This window comes from Apiospora kogelbergensis, assembly GCF_038363985.1.
Source record: "Apiospora kogelbergensis strain CBS 113332 chromosome Unknown utg000001l_segment0_segment0, whole genome shotgun sequence".
Taxonomy (NCBI): domain Eukaryota; kingdom Fungi; phylum Ascomycota; class Sordariomycetes; order Amphisphaeriales; family Apiosporaceae; genus Apiospora; species Apiospora kogelbergensis.
The window spans coordinates 8,211,917-8,236,549 of NW_027117418.1; the positions used below are offsets into that span (position 1 = coordinate 8,211,917).

At 53.8% G+C, this 24,633-nt stretch overlaps 11 protein-coding genes across 11 annotated transcripts; 6 read left to right on the forward strand and 5 right to left on the reverse strand.

The window, feature by feature from the left end:
• Nucleotides 1–1,778: 1,778 nt before the first annotated feature.
• PG998_002640 (uncharacterized protein) lies at nucleotides 1,779–5,251 on the forward strand (the record flags this gene model as incomplete). Its single annotated transcript, XM_066869458.1, has 5 exons — nucleotides 1,779–2,519; nucleotides 2,572–2,663; nucleotides 2,757–3,167; nucleotides 3,378–3,607; nucleotides 3,657–5,251. The coding sequence occupies 5 exons, from the start codon at nucleotides 1,779–1,781 to the stop codon at nucleotides 5,249–5,251; spliced, it is 3,069 nt and encodes a 1,022-aa protein (XP_066737873.1).
• A 1,214-nt stretch (nucleotides 5,252–6,465) lies between these two features.
• On the forward strand, nucleotides 6,466–7,706 carry PG998_002641 (uncharacterized protein; the record flags this gene model as incomplete). Its single annotated transcript, XM_066869459.1, has 3 exons — nucleotides 6,466–6,873; nucleotides 6,910–7,214; nucleotides 7,256–7,706. 3 exons carry the CDS (start codon nucleotides 6,466–6,468, stop codon nucleotides 7,704–7,706), a joined length of 1,164 nt encoding a protein of 387 aa, XP_066737874.1.
• Nucleotides 7,707–7,834: 128 nt separating this feature from the next.
• Nucleotides 7,835–9,877, reverse strand: PG998_002642 (uncharacterized protein; the record flags this gene model as incomplete). The annotated part of the gene is made up of 2 exons (XM_066869460.1): nucleotides 7,835–8,486; nucleotides 8,535–9,877. Coding segments are annotated over 2 exons (1,995 nt in total), but the record flags the coding sequence as incomplete, so codon positions are not given.
• Nucleotides 9,878–10,446: 569 nt separating this feature from the next.
• Nucleotides 10,447–11,710, reverse strand: PG998_002643 (uncharacterized protein; the record flags this gene model as incomplete). Its single annotated transcript, XM_066869461.1, has 5 exons — nucleotides 10,447–10,518; nucleotides 10,602–10,843; nucleotides 10,910–11,449; nucleotides 11,521–11,565; nucleotides 11,644–11,710. 5 exons carry the CDS (start codon nucleotides 11,708–11,710, stop codon nucleotides 10,447–10,449), a joined length of 966 nt encoding a protein of 321 aa, XP_066737876.1.
• An 829-nt stretch (nucleotides 11,711–12,539) lies between these two features.
• On the reverse strand, nucleotides 12,540–13,895 carry PG998_002644 (short-chain dehydrogenases/reductase; the record flags this gene model as incomplete). The annotated part of the gene is made up of 4 exons (XM_066869462.1): nucleotides 12,540–12,666; nucleotides 12,755–12,775; nucleotides 12,916–13,405; nucleotides 13,481–13,895. 4 exons carry the CDS (start codon nucleotides 13,893–13,895, stop codon nucleotides 12,540–12,542), a joined length of 1,053 nt encoding a protein of 350 aa, XP_066737877.1.
• Nucleotides 13,896–14,404: 509 nt separating this feature from the next.
• PG998_002645 (uncharacterized protein) lies at nucleotides 14,405–15,210 on the forward strand (the record flags this gene model as incomplete). Its single annotated transcript, XM_066869463.1, has 2 exons — nucleotides 14,405–15,025; nucleotides 15,052–15,210. The coding sequence occupies 2 exons, from the start codon at nucleotides 14,405–14,407 to the stop codon at nucleotides 15,208–15,210; spliced, it is 780 nt and encodes a 259-aa protein (XP_066737878.1).
• Nucleotides 15,211–15,847: 637 nt separating this feature from the next.
• Nucleotides 15,848–16,257, forward strand: PG998_002646 (uncharacterized protein; the record flags this gene model as incomplete). The annotated part of the gene is made up of 2 exons (XM_066869464.1): nucleotides 15,848–15,918; nucleotides 15,957–16,257. The coding sequence occupies 2 exons, from the start codon at nucleotides 15,848–15,850 to the stop codon at nucleotides 16,255–16,257; spliced, it is 372 nt and encodes a 123-aa protein (XP_066737879.1).
• Nucleotides 16,258–16,606: 349 nt separating this feature from the next.
• PG998_002647 (uncharacterized protein) lies at nucleotides 16,607–18,456 on the forward strand (the record flags this gene model as incomplete). Its single annotated transcript, XM_066869465.1, has 5 exons — nucleotides 16,607–16,802; nucleotides 16,875–16,990; nucleotides 17,055–17,443; nucleotides 17,543–17,943; nucleotides 18,008–18,456. 5 exons carry the CDS (start codon nucleotides 16,607–16,609, stop codon nucleotides 18,454–18,456), a joined length of 1,551 nt encoding a protein of 516 aa, XP_066737880.1.
• Nucleotides 18,457–18,572: 116 nt separating this feature from the next.
• PG998_002648 (uncharacterized protein) lies at nucleotides 18,573–19,202 on the reverse strand (the record flags this gene model as incomplete). The annotated part of the gene is made up of 1 exon (XM_066869466.1): nucleotides 18,573–19,202. One exon carries the CDS (start codon nucleotides 19,200–19,202, stop codon nucleotides 18,573–18,575), a length of 630 nt encoding a protein of 209 aa, XP_066737881.1.
• A 239-nt stretch (nucleotides 19,203–19,441) lies between these two features.
• On the reverse strand, nucleotides 19,442–19,648 carry PG998_002649 (uncharacterized protein; the record flags this gene model as incomplete). Its single annotated transcript, XM_066869467.1, has 1 exon — nucleotides 19,442–19,648. One exon carries the CDS (start codon nucleotides 19,646–19,648, stop codon nucleotides 19,442–19,444), a length of 207 nt encoding a protein of 68 aa, XP_066737882.1.
• A 563-nt stretch (nucleotides 19,649–20,211) lies between these two features.
• PG998_002650 (uncharacterized protein) lies at nucleotides 20,212–24,571 on the forward strand (the record flags this gene model as incomplete). The annotated part of the gene is made up of 2 exons (XM_066869468.1): nucleotides 20,212–21,533; nucleotides 21,598–24,571. 2 exons carry the CDS (start codon nucleotides 20,212–20,214, stop codon nucleotides 24,569–24,571), a joined length of 4,296 nt encoding a protein of 1,431 aa, XP_066737883.1.
• Between the last annotated feature and the right edge of the window lie 62 nt (nucleotides 24,572–24,633).

Sequence of the window (24,633 nt, forward strand, 5' to 3'; positions counted from 1 at the left end):
AGCACCCCCACCACTGATCGGGGTCGCGGTCGGTTGAATGAGCCGGGTATGCTCGCGATCGTTTGGCGCGTTGATGTTTGATATGATTCATGTTCTCTCCATTCGTTTCTAGAGATAAGTATAAAGACGTGTCAGTGTGCGGACTTTGGTTCATTATGGATAAAGGGTATGCGGTTTCTATAGTGTGATATAACGAATAAATATGGATTAAGACTTACTTTGATGGGCGCTTCATCTCTTCATATCGAACCAGTGTTCCTTCTTTGGAGAGAAGCACAAGCCACCGACACACAAACAAGTTCAGGAATCCAGCAGGAACCGGTGGCTCCCCACCTAGCGGAGGGCGCAAAGATCTATATATGCCCGCCCATTCATTCCCCCATTCCCGCTCGTCATGCGAGGGCGGAGATGATTCGGGCCCTCAATATAGGCAGAATGCCGAACATGGACGCGAGACGCGCGCTGCACGGTGCCCAACATGGTGAACATGCCACTACCCCCCCACTCATTCATCCCAATATCTGCACGGGTCACAATCCGAATGGGTAACGGATGCCACACGCGAGGCTCCATTCCCTTCCCAGATCTGCAAAACAAGCGTTCCGTCCCGCTCGCTTCTGCATGGACGGGCCAGCCTCGGCGACATCCCACCCATCCACACTTGCCTTGATCTGTACTTCTCTTGTGCGGACTTGCTGAATTGAGATGATGTCTGTTGGTTCGGTGGGATGCAAGTGAGGCTCCTTCCGGGGGAGCCTGCCGTTCTGTATTGAATCCAGGGTGGTGCTGTCGTTGTATCTACTGGACTGCATGCTGGGTTCACTGCATGATATCACATTTATGCACGCCACCGCGTCCAACGATTGGATATTGTCGCAGCTATCATGTGTAGCCCATGCAGGTTCGATGAAACCCCGGAATCATCCCAGAGTCGCCGGGAATTGGATATAGACACAGACAATTCGTACCTGGAAAGGGGAAACGAGCGAAGTCGCTTAACTACGGTAGTCCTCTTGCATGGCATCCCGTACTTGATGCCCCTCTTATGCCCTTAATTGGTGCCCTCCATCTTGAGAGCCGCCTAGCCTGGAGCTCTGGAGATCGTTGTAGAGACCGTCCAGTCTTCTCTCAATCAAGTGAGTGTGTCGGAATTCAGTCCAAATAATCGGCCTCGTTCCGCCTCTCCCCCCCCAGGGGCAGCGGATAGAGATATATATATAAAAGGCACGCTGTCTACAGACTTATCTTCATGGCATGTGGTTGATACTATTAGTAAAATCGGTCCAGGGGTATAGAATACCCCTTTCGTTGTGTCACGTGACAGCATCGTACAGGCCACTGGCCCATCGTACGTATGTGGCCATGGCTCTGCCTCAGTCTATATAGAACACACACGAAAAGGGAAGAATGACGAGGATCAAAAGAACTTCCGATTGAATTTGCATATGGAGTCCTACCCTGCATGTTAGGGTTGAGGGCGCTGGCCAGTGAGTGACTATTCTAACGACATATTGTGCATTGATTTGTGGTACTCGAAGAGGGAGATCCCGCCCGATTCGTTGACGCTGTCTTTTCGACCACTGGCAGTTAGCTTCTGCAGTTGCTGCTATGCGGCGTTTCTGCCTGATCCGCAGTGACAAATGCACGATCCACAATGAGCAAAGGTGAGGGGCTCAGGTTTCCCCATTTCTCGGGATTCAGTGCTCAACACACTTCCAATCTCCCTTTCGCATTGGACTCAATCCAAGAATAGATTCATCACAACCATCATTCCTGCCATGGCCGACCCGGTCTCTCTGGCTGCCTCTATTGCTGGGCTTATTTCGCTCGGTTTGCAAGTCACGAGCGGTATCTCGAACTACATTGATGCTGTCAACTGCCGGGACCAGGAGCTACGCGATGTCAGGCAACAAAATGACCTCCTGAAACAAACACTTGTCATCATCGAGACGACTTCTAGTAGACTAGAAAGATGGTCTCCGGAAATAACAAGCGTCGTGAAACAGAGTGTAGAGGCCAACAAGGATAGCCTCAATGCACTGGAAAGTTTCGTCGCTCAGAATCTGGCAGGCGTCGATGTTGGCACCTGGAGGTCTCAACTAGGCAAACTGCACTATGCATTCGATCGCCCAAAGCTCCAGCAGCTGTGTAACCGAGTGAGCCGAACACAGTCAGGACTCCAGTTGGCCATTGATGGATTGGGATTATTTACAGTAGCGGCTACTCATGGCTCAGCAATGGAGGTTGCAGACCGGATCCTTCAGTTGCAGAATAGGATCGACAACCATTCCCAAGCGACGATTACCCAGGTATTTACGAGCACAGGAAGCCTGTCCGAGCAACTTGGTAAAGTTGGAAACACATCGCAGTCATCATTTGACGTCCAGCAAGGATACCTTGAACGCATAGAGGAACAAAATTCGAATCTCTTGGACAAAGCAGCTATCACGGAGAAAGAATTCCAATCACTGAAGGCACTTCTCATAGCCAATCGGCTAAACAACCTAACGGAAACTATGGTACGTTAACTATCGATCCAAAATTATGGTGACTAATATTTGCGTGTTTCAGACGTCTCAGGCGAGCCCATCCGCCTCTTTGACCGGTGGACCAACAATGCGAACAGAAGTTTCGCATTCATCAACCTCGATGGAAGTTATGTGGTCAGCCATCAATTGTGGTAGCCCATGCATATGTAAGAAGCGAAAGACTATACACAGGAAGCATTGGCAATTTGGCTCGCTATATCTGTATAGCCAGCTGACAAGCTACCATTCGCCGCACTGTCCTTTGGCGAAGAAGACGTTTCCCAGCTCGAAGAAAGAACATGGATTGAGATACACTGGCTTGGCACAAGCTGTCAAAGCTACAATCGGCGTCTCTTTCTATAAGTACTACGGGGCTGGAAAGTCGAGCATCGGTCCAAATTTTACATACTATCCGACTGTTAACAGGGAAAAAGACCCGGCTTTCCGGGTCATCGATTTGCTATTCTTGTTCAATTGCAAGCGCATTGACGGTCTGAACATCACTGAGAACGTGATCAAACTCTGCCATCAGAAAGCAATAGGAGCCATCGCACGAATATTGGCCAGCGGAACTACATCACCCCTTGTAGTGAATGTTTCCAATGAATCCCTAATGCACGCATTGTTCTTTGCATACAAGTAAGATTTCACTCGATACAACTCCCTTTATGAATTAGTCCAAGCTAACTAGAAAGTTGTATCCCAATACCTCTAAGGCCTTCACTGCTGAAAGAGGCTGTGCAGATTATGACCTTCTATGGTGTACCACTCATGTCATACGACAATTTAGGAGGGTAAGCAGTCTTAGTTACTGTTTGATGATAAATCCTTCGGCTCATTAATGAATAGGGCACCTGGAGTTCATTTGGTATCCCCAGAGAATTCGCAACTCGGAACATATCGCCAACATAGCATTTATCGCCGATATGGCGGACTGGACAGTCTCGCGATAATCGCTAAAAGCCAAGATGGAGTTATGCCATTAACATTAGACGTTGAAAGAGGTATAAAAACGTTTACACCGGAGGAATACTTGCTCTGTTGCAAGGATATAGCGCTTTCACCACCTCTAGCCGAGGGTATGTATTGTTTATTAGCCAGGTTTGTATTCCAGCTAACGCTCTATAGCATGCGGTTGTGGACCACTCAGTCTGGCGATCCTTGCGAACGACACACAGCTTGCCCAGAAACTTATAAGGAAGTTTCCAGGCATAATAAACGAACGTAACGCATTTGGCCATACCCCTCTACACTTGGCAGCATTACAAAACGTGTTGCCACGCTTCCCTTTCGTTCTTCAAGCTATGAAATCAGGTGGTCTTTTACAACGAAGAGACAGCCGGCATGAAACCGCACTTATCACCGCTCTGCGGATGACAGGGGAGCACTGTTCCATGTCGAATCGATTCCCCGAATGCACCCAATGCAGCTGTTCCGATACTTTGGCCATGCTTCTGGGGGCTGTCCAAGTCGTAACCATTAAAGACCTGAGTCATGATGTAGATCGTTGTACAATTTCTACACGGGGGTGGAGGCTTTTCATCAGTGAGTTGAGAGCTTCGCGACAAAGACTCAAGGAACTAGCTTCTCGCCACATTTGGGCGGTGCAGGAATACTCGGACTATCTATGTTCAGACCAAACCCTGGACTTGCACGCCCAAGCAGTGTACAAGGGTCTCATCAGCCACGGGATCGAGGTGCCTGTGGAAGCCATACCAGTCGACGGGTACAGCGCTGGCGACTGCAGAACTGTTTACCAAATCCTGCACAATCCTCAGGTTCGGCTTTGTGAGCTGCTTTTCAATCTAGGCTTTCAGGATGTTGATAATGACACGCAGCATGGCTCTCCGCCATTGTGTAACGCCACCAACCCGGATTACATCAACTGGCTTTTAGACCGGGGCGCCGACTTGAAGCGAAGAATCCAGTCCTGCGGAGATGAGCAATCGCAAGCACGTGGTATCTCTACTGCACATTACGTGCTTTACAACTTGTTCCAGGATTCGTTCGACCAGATGATTGAGGGGGACATGGTTCCATCAAACCATTACCATGGCTTCGTTGAAGTTCTAATCAAGGCGCTTCCTGTCAGCTTGGCTGACTCCTGCGTGTGTGCATGCTCCACAGATGGCTGCACGCCGTTTCTATACATGATGCATAAGATGGCCCGTGATGGACACAGATTTATAGAGGAGTCTGTGCGCTTGGATTTCAGGAGGGCCTTCGAAGGCATATCCACGGACAACCTTGCCTCGTTGTATCTCGCAGCCATGAGGGCCGAAGCTTTCATTGCCCTTGGTATCACTCACACCTGCTGCAAGGAGCATGGAATCAGTAATGCACTACAGGCCTATCCGATGATAGATAGAGATGAGATTGACGAAATCCAGGAGGAAGAGTCAAGACTCATCGAGGTTCTTGATGATATGGTGGACGAGTTCCAGGCCAGAATCGCACATATTTCGCATGACTTGGAAGCATTAGAAGCATGTTGGAAGGATTTCTGGACCTGCCGTATGCCACAAATTTTGGGCGAGCTCGAAGGCGGTCAACTCACAGCGAGCGAAAGGCTAAGTGCGGAGCAGATCGGTGTGGTGTGGGAAAGTCAGAGTGAAAGCGATGAAGTTCCTGGGGACTCAGAAGAGATCCTGGGCAACCCACATCCTGAGGGTACGGTGGACTGGTTTGATTACGAACTGAAATCAATCGTGGGAGATATCTAGGCGGGAAGTTGGCACGTCGCATTTGCGAGTAATCAAGGGTCAAATACGGGTAATACCCTGACAGTACTTACTCTACCCTATCGTAAGTCGGCTGTTCATGATCATCATTGTCTCTTAACATCATGACCGTTCTCACCACATCTCCCAGGGTTCCGGTGCTTGTTGTCTTGCCACAGAAGCAGTACACGATATTGGTATCCAAAAACGGAAGGGGCAGAGGGCGAGGCTTGAGGAAGGAGGGGCTCATCCTGCAGATGGTTATCCCTGTTGTGTTAGCATGGAGATGTAGAATTAGTCCACATGATCGTCCTCGCCCCCTTTCGACTCGGTGGTTCAGCTAACAGGCACCGCACACGAGATTCCAATTGGTATATATACTGTCATATTGAATCTAATGAACACATACTACCACATCCTGCTGAATACTAGGGATCCCGTCCGCTCTCCCATATATAAGCAGCAGAGAGCCGAATTAGTACTAGGGTCGGTGACGACCTGGGAATCCTCGGTGTTGTATGTTTTTGTCTTTTTGCTGATCTCTGATTTTGTTCTCATTTTGGTGGGTGTCGAGGCGGTTCTTTTTTGCGATGTTAAAAGACGTCTTGTACTACTGAGCGTCAGCATGATATACGTGGACGTCGGTTTGGATAGCACCAAGTTCATAGAAGTTTGGCGCCGTCTTGATGATGGATGGCTATGTCGTTTGGCTGGCAGGGTGTTCGTGCCTTTGATTTACCATAGGAGACCTGTTCTGATATGTTATAGTATCTTGATGGGGGCTGAGGTACTGGAGCTTCCCATCTGGTTTCAGTGGCGACATTATCATAACATTGGTTACCTTGGTACAGCCAGTGACACCACCGCTGACAGCGCCGGAGTTCGAGATGTCTTGAAACACCTAGGTACAGCTACCGTGACTCATGATTATACTCAAAGTCAGGGTAAGATGACAGACAAGTGTTGCCTTTAATACGTACTTGTGATCTTGGTCTAAGATGAGACGGCAGTGACTCAAACCAGACATATCATGATACTTCGGGTGACGAGGTGTGGTGTGAAAGCGAGACCGAGCTATATGGAGCTTCACCTTCGGGGCAATTTCGAAGCCAACCAATAACTCAGAGATGTTGGTCCCTGTATATTGCCCACAGTAGGCGTAGGCATCTCCACTTCGACCCATTCGATCACCCACTCCTCGAACCACATACTCTTCAATGGACGATGACGGCCTGTTGAATGACAACACGATACGTCCTGTTAACAACCTGTCGGTCACCGGCCGAGTCGCCGTTATGACCGCCACCACGAGACAGGGTCGCGGTTTTTTTCAGGATTTGCCAAACGAGATACTCATCCAGATTTTACCGCGTCTGACGAACCTGACAGACCTAGGAAGTGTCCTCCATGCCTCCCCAACCGTCTATCGCATCTTCGACACCTACGCCATTGAGATCACGCAGGCTATCTTGGAGTCCGGTTACGTATACAAGAGATGGGGGAAATGTCGCCGCTTGTACAAGTGTGGCGACACGACCCCGCGTATCCGGTGCTTCATCTTGTTCATTATCTTGCTGCACTCGTCTCGGCTACCTGCCACAAACCTAGCCGACCTTCATGAGATAGTATGAAACCTCTTCTATATTCACTCCGGCAGTCAGATATTTCAGGACCATCCGATTTACCGCGGCAAGCCGGAACCCCCAGGCGGCAAAAAGCACGGCTTCGATCCAGTCCCTATCCCGATCGACACTCCGTCAGTCGTCATCCGTAGCGTCATAGCGACCGCCCGGCGCATGACTTGGCTCGCTTTGGACTGCCTCCAGCTCCACTTGGCCCGCTTCCGGCAGGTCCAACCGGCTCACCCTGTCGAGACCAAGAAGGCGTTCCAGAAGCGGCCCGAGGCCAAAAGGAAGAACTACATGCTGGAGCCTGGAACGCCAACCCTCCGCTTCTATGGCCGAAAGTGCGTGATCTCGGCCCGCCGACACGAGACGAGGTGAACAGTGTCAGCTATGAGCTCTGGCTGCCCCATTTATACGATGATGTCAAGACCGCCGCCACCCATTCAGGGCTCGGCTGGCCTGCCGAGGACGTCGAAGCCCTCAACTCCGATGGTCGGAACGGCTTGCCGTGGCGCAGACACGACTCTCGGTCACAAGTGCTGAACTACCTGCAGGAAACGCATGGGCAGTCATCACCCGCGTCCGTGCGGATACCTTGGGAGAGGCTGCAGACGCGGCAGCGAGAGGGCCCCGCGCCTGCAATGCGCGACCGGGCCATCGGTGTGGCGAGGGGCATCTACCGCAAGTCGAACGCGCTCGCGCTCGGCGACTTCGCGTCGTACGAGCGCCTAGATTTCGGCTTCTGGTGCTTCGAAAGGATGTGGCTGGCTGGTTTCCTCACTCGCGTGATCATTGCGAGTACGCTACTTTCAAGTACCACTGTGCTTGGTTAAGTGTCCTTGGGCCGGAGGATGTCGCGAAAGTGGAGGAGAAGAGGCGGGCCGCGGCGGAACAAGAAAGAAAGAAGGATAAACTGAGCAAATCAGGATGGTGGATCAACCAACTGTACCTCCTTCTATGACTACATGTACAACCTAGCCGTTGTGGCCTTTGCGACTCGCTCCATCTCCTTCAAGCTTTTCAAACTAGAATTGCCATTAGCATCTCCTAGTGCAGACAAGTCCGCCTTCAACCCGTCGAGCACCATAGGCAAAGGCGAAGATTTCCAACCTGCCCCAGCCGTCCCCTTTGGCCCCTTTGGCCCCTCTGTCGCCAGTATAATGACCGCAAAGAAGAACACCGTCGTCAAAGTCACCACCGCACTTGGAAAGGCTAACCACGACCACCTTACCTTGATGCACGTCTTCTGCTCGAACACTTTTCCAACCACAGGCTGTGCAGCAGGTAAGGACCCGGGCTCCCCGTACCTGCGAATTCTCTGGGTAATGCCCTCGGCTATACTGTTGAAGGTACGATTAATGCTGCTGAAGCTGGCATATGAGTCATTGAATATGGCGCGGATTTGAGGTGGCCCATTGGAAGGACCAATGTCGCCGTTGAGGTATATTTCAAGATATTCCTGAATGGAATCCACGGCGTCCGATCCCATAGAATAGATACAATCTGCGGGAATAATGTCTAGTGGTAGGTCGGTTTCGTTAAGGAGAGGACCCGGAATTTCGATGTTAGGGCCTGGATCGCCTACATGGGTTGGTATAGAGGCTTTGCCGTCGCTGAGCCCGGTTAATTTAGTGCAAAGGATCAATGCCGGAGCGTCTCACCTCGCGTTCACCCTCACATTCCAAGGAATGACTACATCATCCTTCCCTACGCGAAAGCCCGCCCCTTGCAACCGAGAAACTGCTTCGAGCCCAGCGCATGTTATATCAGCAGCCAGAAACGTTATATTACCATCTTGGGAGTACCCCCTGAACATTTCCTGCGAGTGGACCGACTCTTCCTGTAAGTGACCATTCTCAATATCCGCCCTGTAGGTCTTGACACATGGATCAATCTTGCAGCGAGCCGCCCCAGCACCGCCGAAACCAACACACCCCCAATCAGTGCAGCCAGTGATGTCGGGGTATCCAGATTGGTTGTGTGGGCGCATCGTCATTACATAGTGGTGGTCCTCCCGCCAATTCGCCACAGCGCCAGGGACCGCCTGGGATGCCTGGATGACTTCGATCCATTCATCTGTCAGATTCATCACGAACCAAGAGTCAAACATGGGAAATGAAGGTTGGGCCGTAGCGTACACGCCAGATGGAAGCGTTGTGTTGACCCAAAAAGTCTGATCAGTCTGTATTGTAACCGTCACGTTGGTGAAAGTGAGTTTGCTACTCATATCTTCGCATGTAGCACAGAAGCCGAGTGTTGAGAATAATTGATCGAAAGTGCAATTGCCCGTAGCACAGACGAACGGTGTCTTGACATCAGTAGGGTTATAAAGGCCCTGATCGATAAAGCTCAGTACGGGGGCCGCAGGGGGCAATGAGAACGCGACTGTGTAACTGCCGACTTCGCTGTACATTGTCGAGCGCGGCAGTGTGGCGTTCGCCTCGGTGCTAGCTTGCTTGCAGTCGTAATAGTGGAGGAGCTGCTGCGTAAAGGGGTCCAGCGCCAAGACTAAGATAGCCAGAGCCGCTCCGAGCGAAGCAACCGGGTGCATCCTTCTTAGGGCGATGAGAAGTTTGAGACAGCCCCAAGGCCCACGGCTGGCGTTATCGAACACAACGAGATCGTGCAGAGGTTTGTCGTTCCGGAACCACTTCCACTTCGAGTCGCTGATGCCTTCTGCTAGAATAAAGGCGGCACAAGCCTTCAGAATTGTGCTCAGAATCGAGACGACTGTGTTGATAGATACATGGAACGGCAAATTGGGCAGTGGCATGTCTCGGTTGGGATAAAGAACACCAACCATGGCGCCGAGCATTCCTATCATTAGAACGCAGCTGAGGATTTCCCCCACCACTGAATCCACATAGCGGGAAGTGGCGGCGAATCTTTGGACTTGACGACGCCGTCTTGGGGTCCAATATCGGTTGTCTGCGAACCCGCTGTCATGGAAGCTCCATCTTGATGTTGCGACGTTGATGCTCGCGGGGTCGTGGATCTCGTTGAAATCTGTTCGACCGGCTCCTCCTCCGTAAACAGCCTTTCGGCCTCTGGATTTGTTATGGCCGCTTTGTTATGTTCCATAGTTACTAGGTTGCCACAAGGCCATAACAAATAGTAAGTTCTGCTGTGGGAATGAGATGAAAAGAATGAGCACACGGGGCATACACAGACACGGCTATATGTAAACACAAGAGGAACATCCTTCCCACTATCATCATAGCTGCTGTAGCACAGGCTGAGCAAGGCATATATGCATTGGCAATTTGTTGGTGAAACATATCATCTCTACCCCTTCCATGCCCTCGTCAGCATCGGTTGAAAGCGCAGGGCACAAGTATCTGGCGACTTCCTATGCTTGGCTGGATCTGACACATTCCATTTCAGCTGAGGAACTCGAGTAGGCAGTCCTGTATATGATGCGCCACAGCATCGTAACGCAAGTGATAGTCATGTCTTGCCGGTCGTCAGCAAATCAGATAACCGAGTGTGTAACTATCCTCAGATACCCGTATACTCGTGCGACCACACCACGGGAACGTGCCAGAGCCCGCTCGAATACGAAGATGGAATTCGTTAAGAATTAAGCACTCCGTGGTCGTCGAAATCAGCTACCTTTCCACCCTTCCGGTTCGTCCAATCTCCGCCCTGGATAAGCACCACCCAATGGTCAGTCATAATCATCCAGGACGTGTATGTACTACAAAGCCAAACTCAGGGGGCCAACTTACAGAACCGAGGGCACGTTGACAAGCCAAAAGCTCGTCGTACAGGGTTTGACCTAGCCAGTCCCCCTTGACTTTGGTCAGCGACTTTTCCACCTCATACGTCTTGGCTCCCGTGACGTAGAGCGCCTCTCCGTTGATTTCGCTTGAGAGGGCATGTAGGAAGGTGTCCGCAACGTCTCCGGGTTCGTTGGTGGGAAGCCCCATGGCTTCATACAAGCCAATGATTCCTTCAACCATTGTCGTTCCTTGGCCATATTAGTCCACGTGAGTTAAGAGAAATCCACGTTGGACTGTTGCGGGAAGTCACTCACGAGTCGAGTTGGGTAACACTACGTTAACGCGGATGCCCTCGGTTTCGAGGAGGTACTCCTTGGTACTCCGGAACAGGCCCATGATGCCTTGCTTGGTGGCGCTGTACTGAAATAGGCCGGGGAACTCGCCGAGACTGGCGACGGACCCCACAAGTACGATACACGCATCCGTCTGGGAGCCGCTGCCACCATGGTCACGGTGGCGGGCCAGGCTCTTGCGGAGGTAATGCACAGCGACGCGCGTGAAGAACACGCTCCCCTTGAGATTGACGTCCATGACCAAGGTGGGCGGGGCCTCCTCGATGACAGCATCATCGTCATCGGTGTCGCCGCCGCCTGTGGCGAACAGCTGGCCAATCTCCACCAGCCCGGCGTTCGAAATGGCGTAGTCAATGCGACCATAGAGCCGCCAGGCCTCCTTGAAGAGGTTTAAGACTTCGGCGTAGCTGGTGACGTCGGTGCGGACAAAGGTGACATGTTTCGAAGCGGGTGCTTCTTCCGGCTCCTTGATGTCGCCAAAGACAACTTTGGCGCCGAGGTCTACTATTTGTGATCAGCCATAGATGGGGAGTCTGCATCCATCTACTCGCTCCTCGACTGTCAAGACTTACCGGCTAGCTTCGTGACTACGGCCGCACCAATACCAGTCGTGGCACCTACAGTCAGGATAACAGGAGTCAGTTGGCCATTATGAAGTGGCTTTCAATGCGAGTGGTGTGGCACGGGGGTCATACCAGTGATTACCACCACCTTACTCCCAAGTTTCAAGAAATCTTCTTTGTTGATTTGAACTAGCGACATCTTGTAATCTGTTGATAATCCCCACAGCATGCTAGTATCTTGCAAGGCACTTTATTGATTTTTATTTGGTCACAACCCCTTATTCAGCAACTCAGGCCACTTACCCCTCAAACGTTACGTTACAATCGGCGATGCTCATTACCAGGTTTGGACCCAGTAAGCTGACCACCCCCCTCACTGACACCCCCTCCTCGCTAACAGGCCATTTTTGGTATAATCTTACCTAAATATTTTAAAATATAACTTAAAATTAAAATTAAATAAAATAGCTATAAACATTATTTCTATTAAATAAAATTAAGTATAAAATTAAAATAATTTATATTTTAAGAAATGAAATTAATAAAAATAATAAAATATATTTAATATAAGAGTTTCTTTAATTTTGTAATTAGTTTAATATAATACTATAAGTCGGACTTAAGTAATTTAGGTCGGAAAATAGCCTTTCCCTATGTTACTGAAAGGGGGGTAGTCAGCTTATAAGGGGGCGGGCACAGCGGCGACCCACAGAACGGGATTCGAACGGATGGTTTGCACGGCAATCCATATTGAGAGAATACCTGAGTACAGGGATTTGAAAGCCGAGGACAGTCAGGCCCAGACCTTGGTTTGGCATCCGTCCGCCTGTCCCCTACCAACCTTGAGGGACTATAACTTTTAAATTTGTGCACGTATATAAACTATTATACACAATGGCTTCAAAAACGATATATCTGCGCCCTATAATGCGTCTCTCAAGTCTGTCGGGGTATACAATCATACGACTAGAAATACAGACTTGATGTAAGCTCGTGATCTTCGTCATGTGCGGGAAAAAGACCAGGCCCTATTCTGCCGGGACAGCAGTCTCTGCTGGTAGGGTTCCGAAAAAGGATTCCGTCTCCGGGGCTGCTTCAATTAAGGCTTGCCTGGTTTCAGTCCAAACACGTCTTCTTAGCTCCAATCCAAGCTCCCTATCAATAAATAGGTTAGCTGACATTTCATATCACGAGGAACCAATATGTGAGGTGGAGAAGGGGAGAGCGAAGTTGTCAAACTTACCGGTCCATGTATCCAGGATATCTGTATTATCACATGCTCGGTCAGTAAGTATCCTTTTGTTTCATACAAGCAGCTCAAACTGGTGAAGTCGCAGCCTCCTCTTCGGAGGGCGGGGGGGAAGCCACAAAGCAAGATGATGTGAAACAGAAAAAGGGGCTTACGGTGCGACGTCATAGTCAATCAAAAGCTTCCCATGCGACCCCTCAATGGGCAAACAAGAGTTCACAATGACGCGAGCGCTCATCTCGAGGGGCCGGCCAAAGCACCAGAGGAAGATCCTGGAAGGTAGGTTGGAATCGGTGAGCGGCGAGAGGCAGGCGCCCGGGTCCGGTGCGTGGATCTGGACCTTGGCGTCGCCGCTGCCCTGGGGTATACGGGCACAGAGCTCCCGGACCCAGCACAGGTTAATGATCTTAGTGAGGCCATACCGGAAGCCTTGCATCTCATCCACCAGATCGGACCGGCTGAACCGGCCTAGATAGGACTCCTCGGGCGACGACGGCAGCTTTACGGCGCGCGCGCTCGACCGAATCGACAGGCTGCTGATGCTGCTCAGCACGACGGGCGGCCGGCCGCTATCGGCGTCGGCGAGGATCCGGGGCAGGATTAGGACGAAGAGTAGCGCAGTGGAGAGGTGCTGGAGCTGTAGGGCTGATAGGCGGAGAGGGCGAGTGACATTGGTTAGCCAATTGGGATCAGGGGTTAAGGGATGGCGCTTTTATTTACTTTCTTCCCAGCCGTCTTTGGTTATCTTGGTTTCGGTTTGAACCGCGGCCGTTCCCATGACGATGGCGTCGATACGGCCATGCTCGTTAATAGTCGTCGCCAACCGCTTCACACTGTCAAATGACAGGAAGTCGACTTCCCACACCTTGATGTCGAGCTGGGGCCGGGTCTTTCGCAGGCGATCCGCCAGCGCCTCCCCTTTCTTGACGTTGCGCACGCCGAAGATGAGGGTCGCGGGTTGAAGGTCGGCGAGGATGCGCGCGGCCTCGCCCAGTATCGCGCCCGTAGCGCCAATGAGGAGCACGGTCTTTTTCTCGAAGTCTGTTGCCGCGGGAGGTGCCAGTTTCGCCTTGGATTGGCGGCGCCAGGCGCATACTGGGGCGACCTCGGACAGGGGTACTTTCTCTGCTGACATGGTTATTTGAAGATATCGTGAGTACCGATGGAAGACTTGACGTACGCGAGAGGAAAGCCTCGCTTCTTTAATGTAATCAGACAGCTTACTGTTTGACCGCCTGACAGGGTACCACGTATCATTTGGCCCCGCCGTCTCGTATATTAGCATGTACACGACGGATTTGGGTTTCTCCACCGTGAGATTGGTTGTGCCGAGGGTGCCGGGATGGCCTTGCAAAGTGTCCTGAACGGCACTAAATGCGATGGCCATCTTTCTTGTTCGAGAACTTATCGTGTTTAAGGTTGTGTCAAGTCAGGATAACATAAAGTCAATGTTGGGCTAAAATCTCCTCTTCTCCAACCCGGCCATTTCCACCCTTGTCTAGTTGGGTACGCGGGAATTGCTGCTCTGCACATTCCGGGGAAGGTGGAGCGACATGTCGTTTACGTAAACGGAGACACCGTTTACATCGGTGCAACCGTTTCCCTCTACATTACGTCTTTCCAGCTCGTATCAGCATCGTGGTAATGACCTCGCAATCTCTAAAGAACACCACCGTGCTCGTCACCGGCGCCGCCGGTGGTTTGGGCAAGGCCATCGCAACTGCATACTTCGACGCCGGCGCCAACGTCGCCATCTGCGACATTAACGAGGCCCGCCTTGAGCAGACCCGGGCGCAGTTCGATTTCAAGGCGACGGGCCGCTTCCTCGCCCTGAAGACCGACGTCACCTCGGAAGAAGCCGTGGAGCGCCTCGTCTCCGAGACGGTGGCGAGGTTCGGGCGCCTCGACATCCTCGTCAACAACGCGGGCATGATGGACGGATTCGACCCCGTCGGCGACCTCAGCAAGGCCAACTGGGACAGGGTGCTGGACGTCAACCTGACGGGCTCGTTCCTGTGCATGCGGGCCGCCGTGCGCGCGTTCCAGGCCCAGCCCAAGGCGTCCGAGTCGGAGCCCTTCCGCGGCCTGGTACTCCAGATCGGCAGCAACGCGTCGACCATGGGCCTGCAGAGCGGCGCCGCGTACACCGTGTCCAAGCACGGCGTCGCGGCGCTCGTCAAGAACACGGCGGGGTTCTACGGCGATCAGGGCATCTACGCCGTGGCGCTGTTGCTGGGCGGCATGCACACCAACATTGCGGAGGGCGTCGCGGCGTTGGGGGATTCAATCAGGAGGCGTACGCCAGGTCATCGGCGGCCAATTCGGGGGCCGACGATATGATCGATACGGCGGATGTGGCCAAGTACTGCGTCTTCCTTTCCGATAGGAAGATCGCTGCTGGCGTCAATGGCAGCTCGATTACCTTCAACAAGAATTGGCCAAAGCAGTAATACGTCAGCAGATAGTTGAATATGGTATCGTGGGTTGGTGCGCTTCAGTGGCCTCGAGATTAATTCCTCTCCAAAAGTTGGCTCTTGATATTGCGTGCGCATGCCTTCATACCAGGCTACAAGCACCGAAGAAGTTGAGTATGAGATGGGTGCCTATCAACATGTTGTTACAAGGTTGCCTGCCATCTAGCTCAATGCTACTGTTCTCTGGGTGCTTTGTCACCAGATGTCGCGTGCTGTAATCTTTCCAGTTACTCTCAACTACAAACAGTTTTTTTTTCTTCTTTTTTCTCTCTGCTCTTCCCTGATTCATCCACTCGTTATTGCAACTCGCCCAACTCGGCAATAGTCACCCCTCCCCAAACTGGCAAGACAGATAGCACAGTCTTCGACGAAGTGCCGCTCGGGGCCTCTCTGTCGCAGACCTCAAGTAGCGCATGTATGTGGGCGTACATGCAAACCAGCCCAACTCAGTTGGCCGGCTGCTTCCTCTACACACTATTTGCTGCCGCGGATGCTACGACCCGGAGCGGAGCTGGAGACCAGCCTCAGAAAGCAACAAAAATGGATTCTGGAGCGAACCAACAATATCGATGCGTGTGATGAAGATGGCATCCGCCCGCTGCATCTAGCCTCCATGGTGTCCGAGTCTATGGTCCAGGCGCTTCTTGCCCGGGGGCCGATCCGGCGGGGGCTACGTTCGAGGGTGTAAGGCCACTGCATCTAGCCGCCCGCGCATGACAAAGCAACATCATTGGCAACCTGCTAGAGGCCCTTTCTCATGCTGGGACAGTCTCGCGTCAAGTCGATGCAAGAGATGAGCATGGGCGTACGCCGCTGCACCACGCATGCCGCTCCGGCCGAAGGGAGACAGTGGAACTTCTGCTGGCCGCAGGCGCGGACCCCACCGTGCAGGATAAGCAGGGCACAACGCCTCTGGACGCGTGCACCGAGTTCGAAGAGGAGCAGATGCTCTGGTCCGACTACCGAAAGCCCGACCTGGATGATTTGGACGGGTTGATGTTCACGGTCATCCCCCATGGCTAGGCACACAACGCGGTTGGGGGGTTCATGATGCACGATCCGCTACGACTGTGGGTTGCCCCAGGAAGGAAGTACATGTTACGTCGAAGAAAATATACAGTCCTTGAACGGATTCTCAGAAAGCTGTCGTTAGAATCGTGCGCTTCATATGATAACCCTGCATGCTTGGCACATCTGACAGGGCAGATGCGGCTCAGCGATTGGCGGATTGCCCGTTACGCCTGCTCGTTTCGTATAACATGAGCCGAGATGTACCGTCCCCACAATGCCGAGCATTGCAGTACAAAATTGCAACAAAACCAGCTTCCCTCTTTATCATCATGAAAACGTCGTCTTACCAAACGTCGCAATCATGCATGCGCTACTAATCACGGCGCTTGGTGGCGTCCTTGCCTGGTGCGCCTTCATCGTCTCGTATCGAATCTATCTCTCCCCTCTACGCCACGTACCCGGCCCAGGTCCCGCCGCCGTCACCCGCTTTTGGTATGTCGGGCGCTTGCTCAAGGGGAAAATCAATCTCGACATACTGGCTGCCCATGATCGATACGGTACGCAGGCCCGCTCATGCTTCACAATCGCATTTTCCATGGTTCACTAATCGCTCATTGTCGAGTCATCAGGCCATTTCGTTCGCATCGCCCCGAACGAAGTAAGCGTCGGCCACCCAGACGGCCCCAAGAAGATACTGCTTGCGCCCCTCCACAAGGCCGAGTGGTACAAGATTGCTACATTTCCCGTAGGTGCTGTTCCCCAAATGACGCGATATCTATCCAGCTGTTGATATAGGCCTGGTCGCGCAGGATGCGAGGTTCAACAACACTTTCGCCGAGACCAACCCCAAGACCAAGACGGAGATGACAAGACGCATGGCGCCGGGGTTCACCCTGAGCAACCTTCTGCAGTCGGAGCAGGCTATTGATTCCAACATCGGCCTTCTGCTGGACTGGCTGGACCGCTTTGCCGAGAGCGAGGACCCCATCTTGCTGGGCGACTACGTGCGCTACGCCACGAACGACATCGTCGGAGACGTGCTCTTCTCCCGCCCGTTCGGCTTCCTCAAGAAGGGTACCGACATAGCCGGCACCCTAGCCAATGCCGAGGTACAGATTGCCTACGTCTCCGTCATGGGCTTCTTTCGCTGGGCGCACGTGCTGCTCTTGGCCAACCCGATCATGACATGGCTCGGCATGTAAGTTGTTAACCACACACCGTCACCCCCCGGTGACAAACGTCGTCCCCATCAGATCCAACTCCGCGTTGCTGACGCAAGAGCCCACGTATTACTCAGTGTCCCGTGGGGCCACATCCTCAACACGGCCAAGAGAGCCCTCGAGGACCGCCAGAAGAACCCGGACGGCCGCTACGACGTGTCGGCGCACTGGTTCCGCGCGCTGGCCGAGAGCGAGAAGGCGGGCGGGCGCCACCCGCCCATGCAGCGCCACGAGATCGACTCGGCGGCCTTCAACGCCATCTCGGCCGCCACCGACACCGTGGCCGCGACTGTGCAAGCGTTCGTGTACTACGTGATGCGAACGCCCGGGGTGCGGGCCCGCTTGCTGGCCGAGATGGTCGAGGCCGGGCTGTGCAGCGAGGGCGGGGATCGCGTCGTTTCGTACGCGGACGCGCAGGGGTTGCGGTTCTTGCAGGCGTGCATCAAGGAGTCGCTGCGCTTGTTTGGGCCGGTTACTAGTACGTGTGGAGATTGAGTTTCTGGTATCTGTGGTGCGTGAGCTTTGTGCTAACAACGGGACAGTGGGATTTCCCCGAGTGGCACCGGCAGGAGGCATCACGATCGGCGAGCAAACGTTTCCCGAGGGCACGACGCTCTCGGTGCACCCGTGGGTCATACACCTGTCAAAGGAGATCTGGCAAGTGAACCCCTCCCATTGTGCAACTGCGAGTCGACGGACTAATAATTCGTCCAACAGGGGCGAAGATGCCCGAGAGTTCGTCCCCGACCGCTGGCTGGGCGACGACGCGGTCCGGCTCGAGAAGCATTTCATCCCGTTCAGCCTGGGGTACGGGTCCTGTCCCGGCCAAAACCTGGGGCGGATCGAGCTGTCCAAGATCTGCGCGACGCTACTGCGCAACTACGACTTCTTCCAGGTCAACCCGGAGCAGCACATGCGGTACGAGGCCTATTTCGGATTGACTGCACACATCCCACCGTGTTACGTGAAGAAGCAGAAGCAGAGTCTTTGAGGCCGCGTGTTTGGCGTTCGTGGCACGGAGGACACTTCGGGACAAAAGCGTAAAAGAACTCGGCGAATTTATTGCCATCGTACGGAAGTAACAGTGCCATTTGAGACAGGGTCAATCTAAACACGTGCCCGGTATTCTTCGAGGTCGCCCTCAGCCAGCGAAATCGCTAGATCCATAACCGCCCTGACGTCTCCCAAATTCTCGGGAACCGTTTCCTTCCATTCGTTGTAGGTTTTGATGTTTGCCCCCAGTCTCGGAATTTCCATCTTTGCCCACGCCCGGCTCCCGCTGTCTTCGTCACTCGGCTGGCGGTGTGCAGAAGGTGCAGCAGCCAGTTCGCCGACATCCTTGCCCGGAAACTCGCGTTCCACATTGGCCCTGGCGGCTTCGAGCGCCCTGTCGACGATCTGGGCCTCCTCGAGCGACCGCTGGAGTGGGTCGCCCTCTTCCTTGACCTGTTCCGCCGCACGACGCCGCAGCAGATCGATATCGAAGGCGTCGCCGTCGAACTGGTCGGGCCAGCCGTGACGGTCGTACAGCTCCGCGGCAGAAGTTGCGGTCTGGTCGCCCTCGTCCTCGTAGGGGTCGACGCCCAGATACTCTGCCAGGTTTGGGCGGAACCCCTGGTTGATGTCTTGCAGCACGTCGGCGGCGCCGCGGGCCGGTAGGTGGCTGATGACTTGAGGCCCCGACAGCCCATCACGGCGCCATGGGTTTCGCAATGCAGTTTCTCTGGGATCATCCATATGCGATCCTCTCAGGCATCATAAATCATCGCCACCTTCTGGGGCCCGCCCACGGTCGTGAGCGGCGTGTACCAGGGCCGCATGTATTTATGACCGTCGCGATACATAGAGGGGTCGTCGTCGAACGTTGTTTGGAGGCCGAAGGGATCACGGCTCCCTTGCACTTCGGTCTTGTCGAGGTAGTAGAACCAGTACCCACCCACGAAGGAGTCCGTCCGCCCCGCCTCGGCCTCATCGATTCACGGGAGGATGCTGTACTGGTAGATGACGGCCGGGTCTAGCCTCAGGGACTGATGATGTAGCGTCAGGCGGGTGAGGTCGTGCGGGCCCGGCTTGATGGCGGCCACGTTGATGCAGCGCATCTCAGCCCGGGTCTGGTAGATCTCCAGCATCAGGTCAGCTACGCGCTGCAGCTGCGCCTTCGTTTCTGCTGACGGACCTTCCATTTTCTTTTTTCCATTGATACTTTGACGTTGGTGTGTACATAATTTTGCAAGCTAATGGTAGGATCAGACATCTTGTCTATGTATATACGCAACCAGGTTGGCGAACACGGAGCAATGTAGGCCGCACATCCCAGTGGATAGCTACGCATGCAGCCAACACGTTGATAGCAACCATGTAGATCATTTGTGCAGGGATCTCCCACCAAGCTTCTCGCTGTCCTCTGCGACGAGCGTCGGGCATTTCTGTGACGTGAAATATCGACATGATATGTTACCTTTTGAGTCAGGCTGTTCCAGAGCGGCAGCATAAGTCAATTGGCTTGGAATTGTTGTTCGGATTGTCTTGTCCGCCTAAAGCATTGTCATCAGGCCTCCATGGTAATTCATTGACTAGCTGCAGCTTTTATCGGCGGTGCTTGTCCGATTATATAAACCGGGGCCGCCTACTTTATGTGTGCGGGGTAGTCAGCGTGAGGTAGAAGTGCACGAATCCCATACGTTTCCAATTTCAAGCCTAGAGGGCATTTTATGCTAGCTAGAAGGCATTTGAGAATCATCACGGCATGGCAGACCCGTTGTCGATTGCCTCCGGGGTAGCTGGGCTCGTTAGTCTGACGGTTCAGGCCACCCAGCTTACCTGCAAGTACGTCGCTGAAGTCAGCCATGCCGGAGAGGTGGTTCTACAGTGCTTACGCTCGCTGTCGCTCCTGCGCGACGTCTTGGCAAGGATTGAGGAGAGCTCGGCAGATGGGGAGCTCGCGTCAATCCTCATGAGAAAATCACGGTGGGTCCCGATCCCGTATGAAGACGTGAAGCGATGCGAGCAGAGCATCGAAAAGGTGCGAGGGCGACTTGCCGCCCTGTTTCACGAAGATGGCAAAATCAAAAAGCGGCATGCACTTACGTGGCCGTTTAAAAACACCGAGTCCACCGATCTGATCAAGCAGCTGCAAGAGTTCCGGGACATGTTCGCCGCCGTCGCTGTCGCCGACTCGCTCGACGTGTCCGTCAAGTCGCATCAGGTAGCCGTCGACACCAGGAGCGCCGTGCGGGACATCAAGGACGATATGATAAGCGGCAAACGTGACCTCGCCACCCGCGCTCTTATCGACTGGATCTTTCCCGACAACATGGAGACCTGGCGGCTTGGGGGCGACAAGGAGCCACACCAAGGAACCGGGAGCTGGTTCTTTGACTCGACTGAACACCTAGACTGGATTGAGTCTGGAGGTACTAAAAGAGGGGTTCTATGGTGTAAAGGAGCGCCTGGCAGTGGGAAGAGCGTCCTGATGTCGCAGGCAATATCGCATATCCAGAACCAACTACCGCAGACTTCGGGTTCGCCAGCGGCAATTGTACTTTCCCACTTCTGCGATCACCGGGACTCCCGCACGCAGTCCCCCGACGTCATCATCCGCCATCTCATGCGACAAGCCGCTCTTCAGAGCGACGCGGTACTGGACAACCTCCAAACATGCGCAGAATATCAAGACGCAAAGAGAAGCGGTCGCAGTCTACGTCTCGCGGAACTCTCGCGCATCTTCGTGGACAACTGTCTCTCAGCCGACCCACGCTTCTTGATCGTGCTGGACGGGCTCGACGAGTGCGCCGAGGACCTCGATGGCTTAGAAGCCAGGCATGAGGTCCTTCAGCTTATCACTAAGGCTGCATCTCTTGGTATACGAGTTCTCACGGCGAGTCGCGACATTGCCGATATCCGTGCAGAGCTTAGTGACTGCTGCTCCGAGCTGAAGGTTCGGGCGCCAGACGCAGATTTGAGGGCCTATGTTACGAGCCGACTCTACGGAATCGAGAAGCGCGTCCCCCAGGCCAAAAGGTTTAAGGACGCCATTGTTGATAAGGTTATAAGGGATGCAGATGGGATGTGAGTTCGGCCGAGGGTTCGGGCTTGTAGAAGCGCCTCCTGGTTTACTGACTTTACTATCTAGATTCCTACTGGCCCGCCTTATGATGGACATTCTCGCCCCGTCTAGCATCAACAATGTCCGCCAGATCAAGAAGTTTCTCGGCGAAGGCTCCTGTGACCTGAACAAAATGTATCGAGAAACATTGGATCGTATCATGTCCAATAATGCGATAAGTGCTGAACTGGCACAAAAGGCGCTTCTGTGGCTATGCTACGCACAGCGTCCTCTACGTGAAGCGGAGATCCAGCATGCGCTGGCGACGGAGATGGGGGACGAAGACTTCGACCCCGATGGAATAACGCCTGGTGAGCTGCTACAGGCTAGCTGCATGGGCATCGTCATCTGCGACGCCGAAGGCATCTACAGTCTGTTCCACCAGACAGCGTACGACTTCTTCCGCAGCAGCCCCGAGCTAGGCCCTGCCGCGGCGCACTTGCTTATTTCCCAAACGTGTCTATGCTACCTATCGTTCGCCACCATGCGGGAGCAAGGCCCCTGCCAAGATCTCAAGGCCCTTGAGGAGCGGAGGGAACGTCTCAGTCTGCTCGACTATGCCGCCAAGCACTGGTCCGACCACGCGCGACAGGTCGAGGGCGACGTCGTCGACTCAGTTGTGGCTTTCATCACTGATAACGTGCTTCGTGAGTGCTTGGGCCAGGCTTTTTACCACCGCAAGAGAGACGACTGGGAGTTAAAGCAGATGATGTTTGACTCATTGCCAACAGGCTCTACGGCTCTTCAGACCGCCTGTGGTCGAGGCCTGCCTATTACGGCAAAGCGGCTACTCACCGAAGACCAGAATGCACAGAGCGTGGCACAAGCCGATAACCAAGGGTGGACGCCCTTGATCAGTGCTTCTTCCTATGGGCACGGAAAGATAGTTGATCTTCTACTTGCCCATACAGCTGCCGTCGGTATCTCAGGTGAAGATACTGCGCAAGCTAGGGAGGAAGGTGGCATGAAAAGCCCTGACGTAGTAGGTCTCGATAAAGCCGACAATGCTGGTTGGACCCCTCTTTTCTGGGCTATCGTGAAAGGCCACGAGCATGTGGCCGAACAGCTGCTGGCTGCAGGTGCCTGCGCCAGTTTGAAAGACAAGAGTAACTGGACGCCCATTGACTGGGCATCTTTCCGTGCTGACCGGTCGCTCGTCACGCTCCTCTTGCAATACACCTCTCTACCCCGAGAGAAGACCCCTCGAAGCTTCTATTCTCGTTCGGGCGTGTATCGCCCTCGGGAATTTTCGCCCATTTTCCTAGCGGCTGCAGCTGGAGATGATCAAACGGTCGAGACGCTCTTGCAGCACGGAAATAGCGCCCAAGAGGGCTCGGGGGAAGCTGCTCGGTCAATGTACAACGTTATAAGCAAAGCCGAGCGTTTTTACAAACATTGTGACGTATACACTTACGTGTCGATGCCCTCGGTGTTGTTGACTAAGAAATTCGCCATCCGGCTGTTCGAATCGGCTATTCGGTCCGACCAGCCAGCCATTGTGAAGATGCTGGTCGAGCTCGGTTCCACGCTTGGTGCGGTAGAAGGCGAGCAGAAAAACCGCAGTGCCCTTCATATAGCTGCCTGCTGTGGAAAGACGAGGATTTGCGAGTACCTCCTCTCCAAGGGGGCCGACGCATCGTTACAAGACAAAGATGGGAACACGCCGCTGGATCTGGCCATCTCAGTGGCGGCCATTCCGTGCATCAAACTGTTTCTCGAGTGCCTCGACTCCGGTTCCAAGGAAATATCGCGTCTGATAGAAATGGGTAGTGCGCCGGCCGTATTCGCTTTTGGATGGTATTCGAAAATCAAACGTCGAAGCTACCGCCGTAGAAACTCGGATGCCACGGTGCGAGATCAACTGAACCCACATGTGCGGCCAGATTCTCAGTACATGTTGGAAGCCTCAAGGACCTTGATTCAAAACACCTTGGCAGATAATCCACAAACCAACGACTGCGATAGCGAGTGCGAACAGGAAGGGGCTATTATTGAAGTCCTGCAGGCCCTCCTTGATCATGGCTGCGACGTAAATTGCGTCGAGCAAGACAAAAAGCAAACAGCGCTGCACTACGCCTGTATGCTTTCCAAGCCCAAAGTGGTCTCGTTCCTCCTCGAAAACGGTGCCGATGTCGGAATTACTGGAGAGTATGGGGGAAGCTGCCTGTACTTGGCGTGCGACACCGGCACCGTCTCGCTCGAAGTAGTGCGGACTCTAGTACAGAGCGGCGTCGACGTCAATGCCTGCAACCGCTGGCATAGGTCGCCCCTGCTTGAGGCGTGCAAGAATGCATCTGCAGAGATCGTCCGGTTTCTGACCGCAAGCGGCGCTCATGTCAACACGTACGACAACCTGGAGCGGCACCCCCTCCACATGGCCTGCAGCAGAAGCCCAACCGACCCGGAGACCCGCGACGACACCCTGGAACTCATCGAGCACATCCTCGAGCTTTCGGGGCCTGAAATCCTATCTAGGAGCTGCGAATCATACAACTTTGAAGGAGTTTCCAACGCCAAACCCACTGTGCTCAACTACGCTATTCAGGCCGAGAATTGGGCCGTCGTCGACTTCCTCCGCGCGCGCGGCGCCACGGCCCTAGACACCAGTCTCGTCTCCGCGGGCCTGCTGGGCTGCGTGGCCGACGCCCGGGGCGCCACGTTCCGCCGCCTCGTCGACGACTTCGGCGCCGACGCCGCCGACGCGGACCGCCGGAAACCGCTCGTCGCGCACTGCGTCCGGGCGTACCACCGGGAGCGGCGCGCGGCCAGCGACGGCTTTGCAGACAATGTCGCGGCGCTCCTGGAGGCGGGGGCCGACATCAACGCCGGCGGCAGCAGCAACGAAAACAGCGTCGAGAGGGGGGCTATACGGCGCTGCGCCAGGCCTGCGAAGACGGCATGGACGTCGAGTTTGTGCGGGTCCTGCTGGCGCACGGCGCGGACCCGGCCAGGACGCAGGGCTGGCGGTGTAGTGCCACGGAGATGCTTGCGGAGGCTATGACGTCGCTTCCAGAACACACTATTTAAGAATGAATTTCAGCCAATAGAATTGGTCACATAATG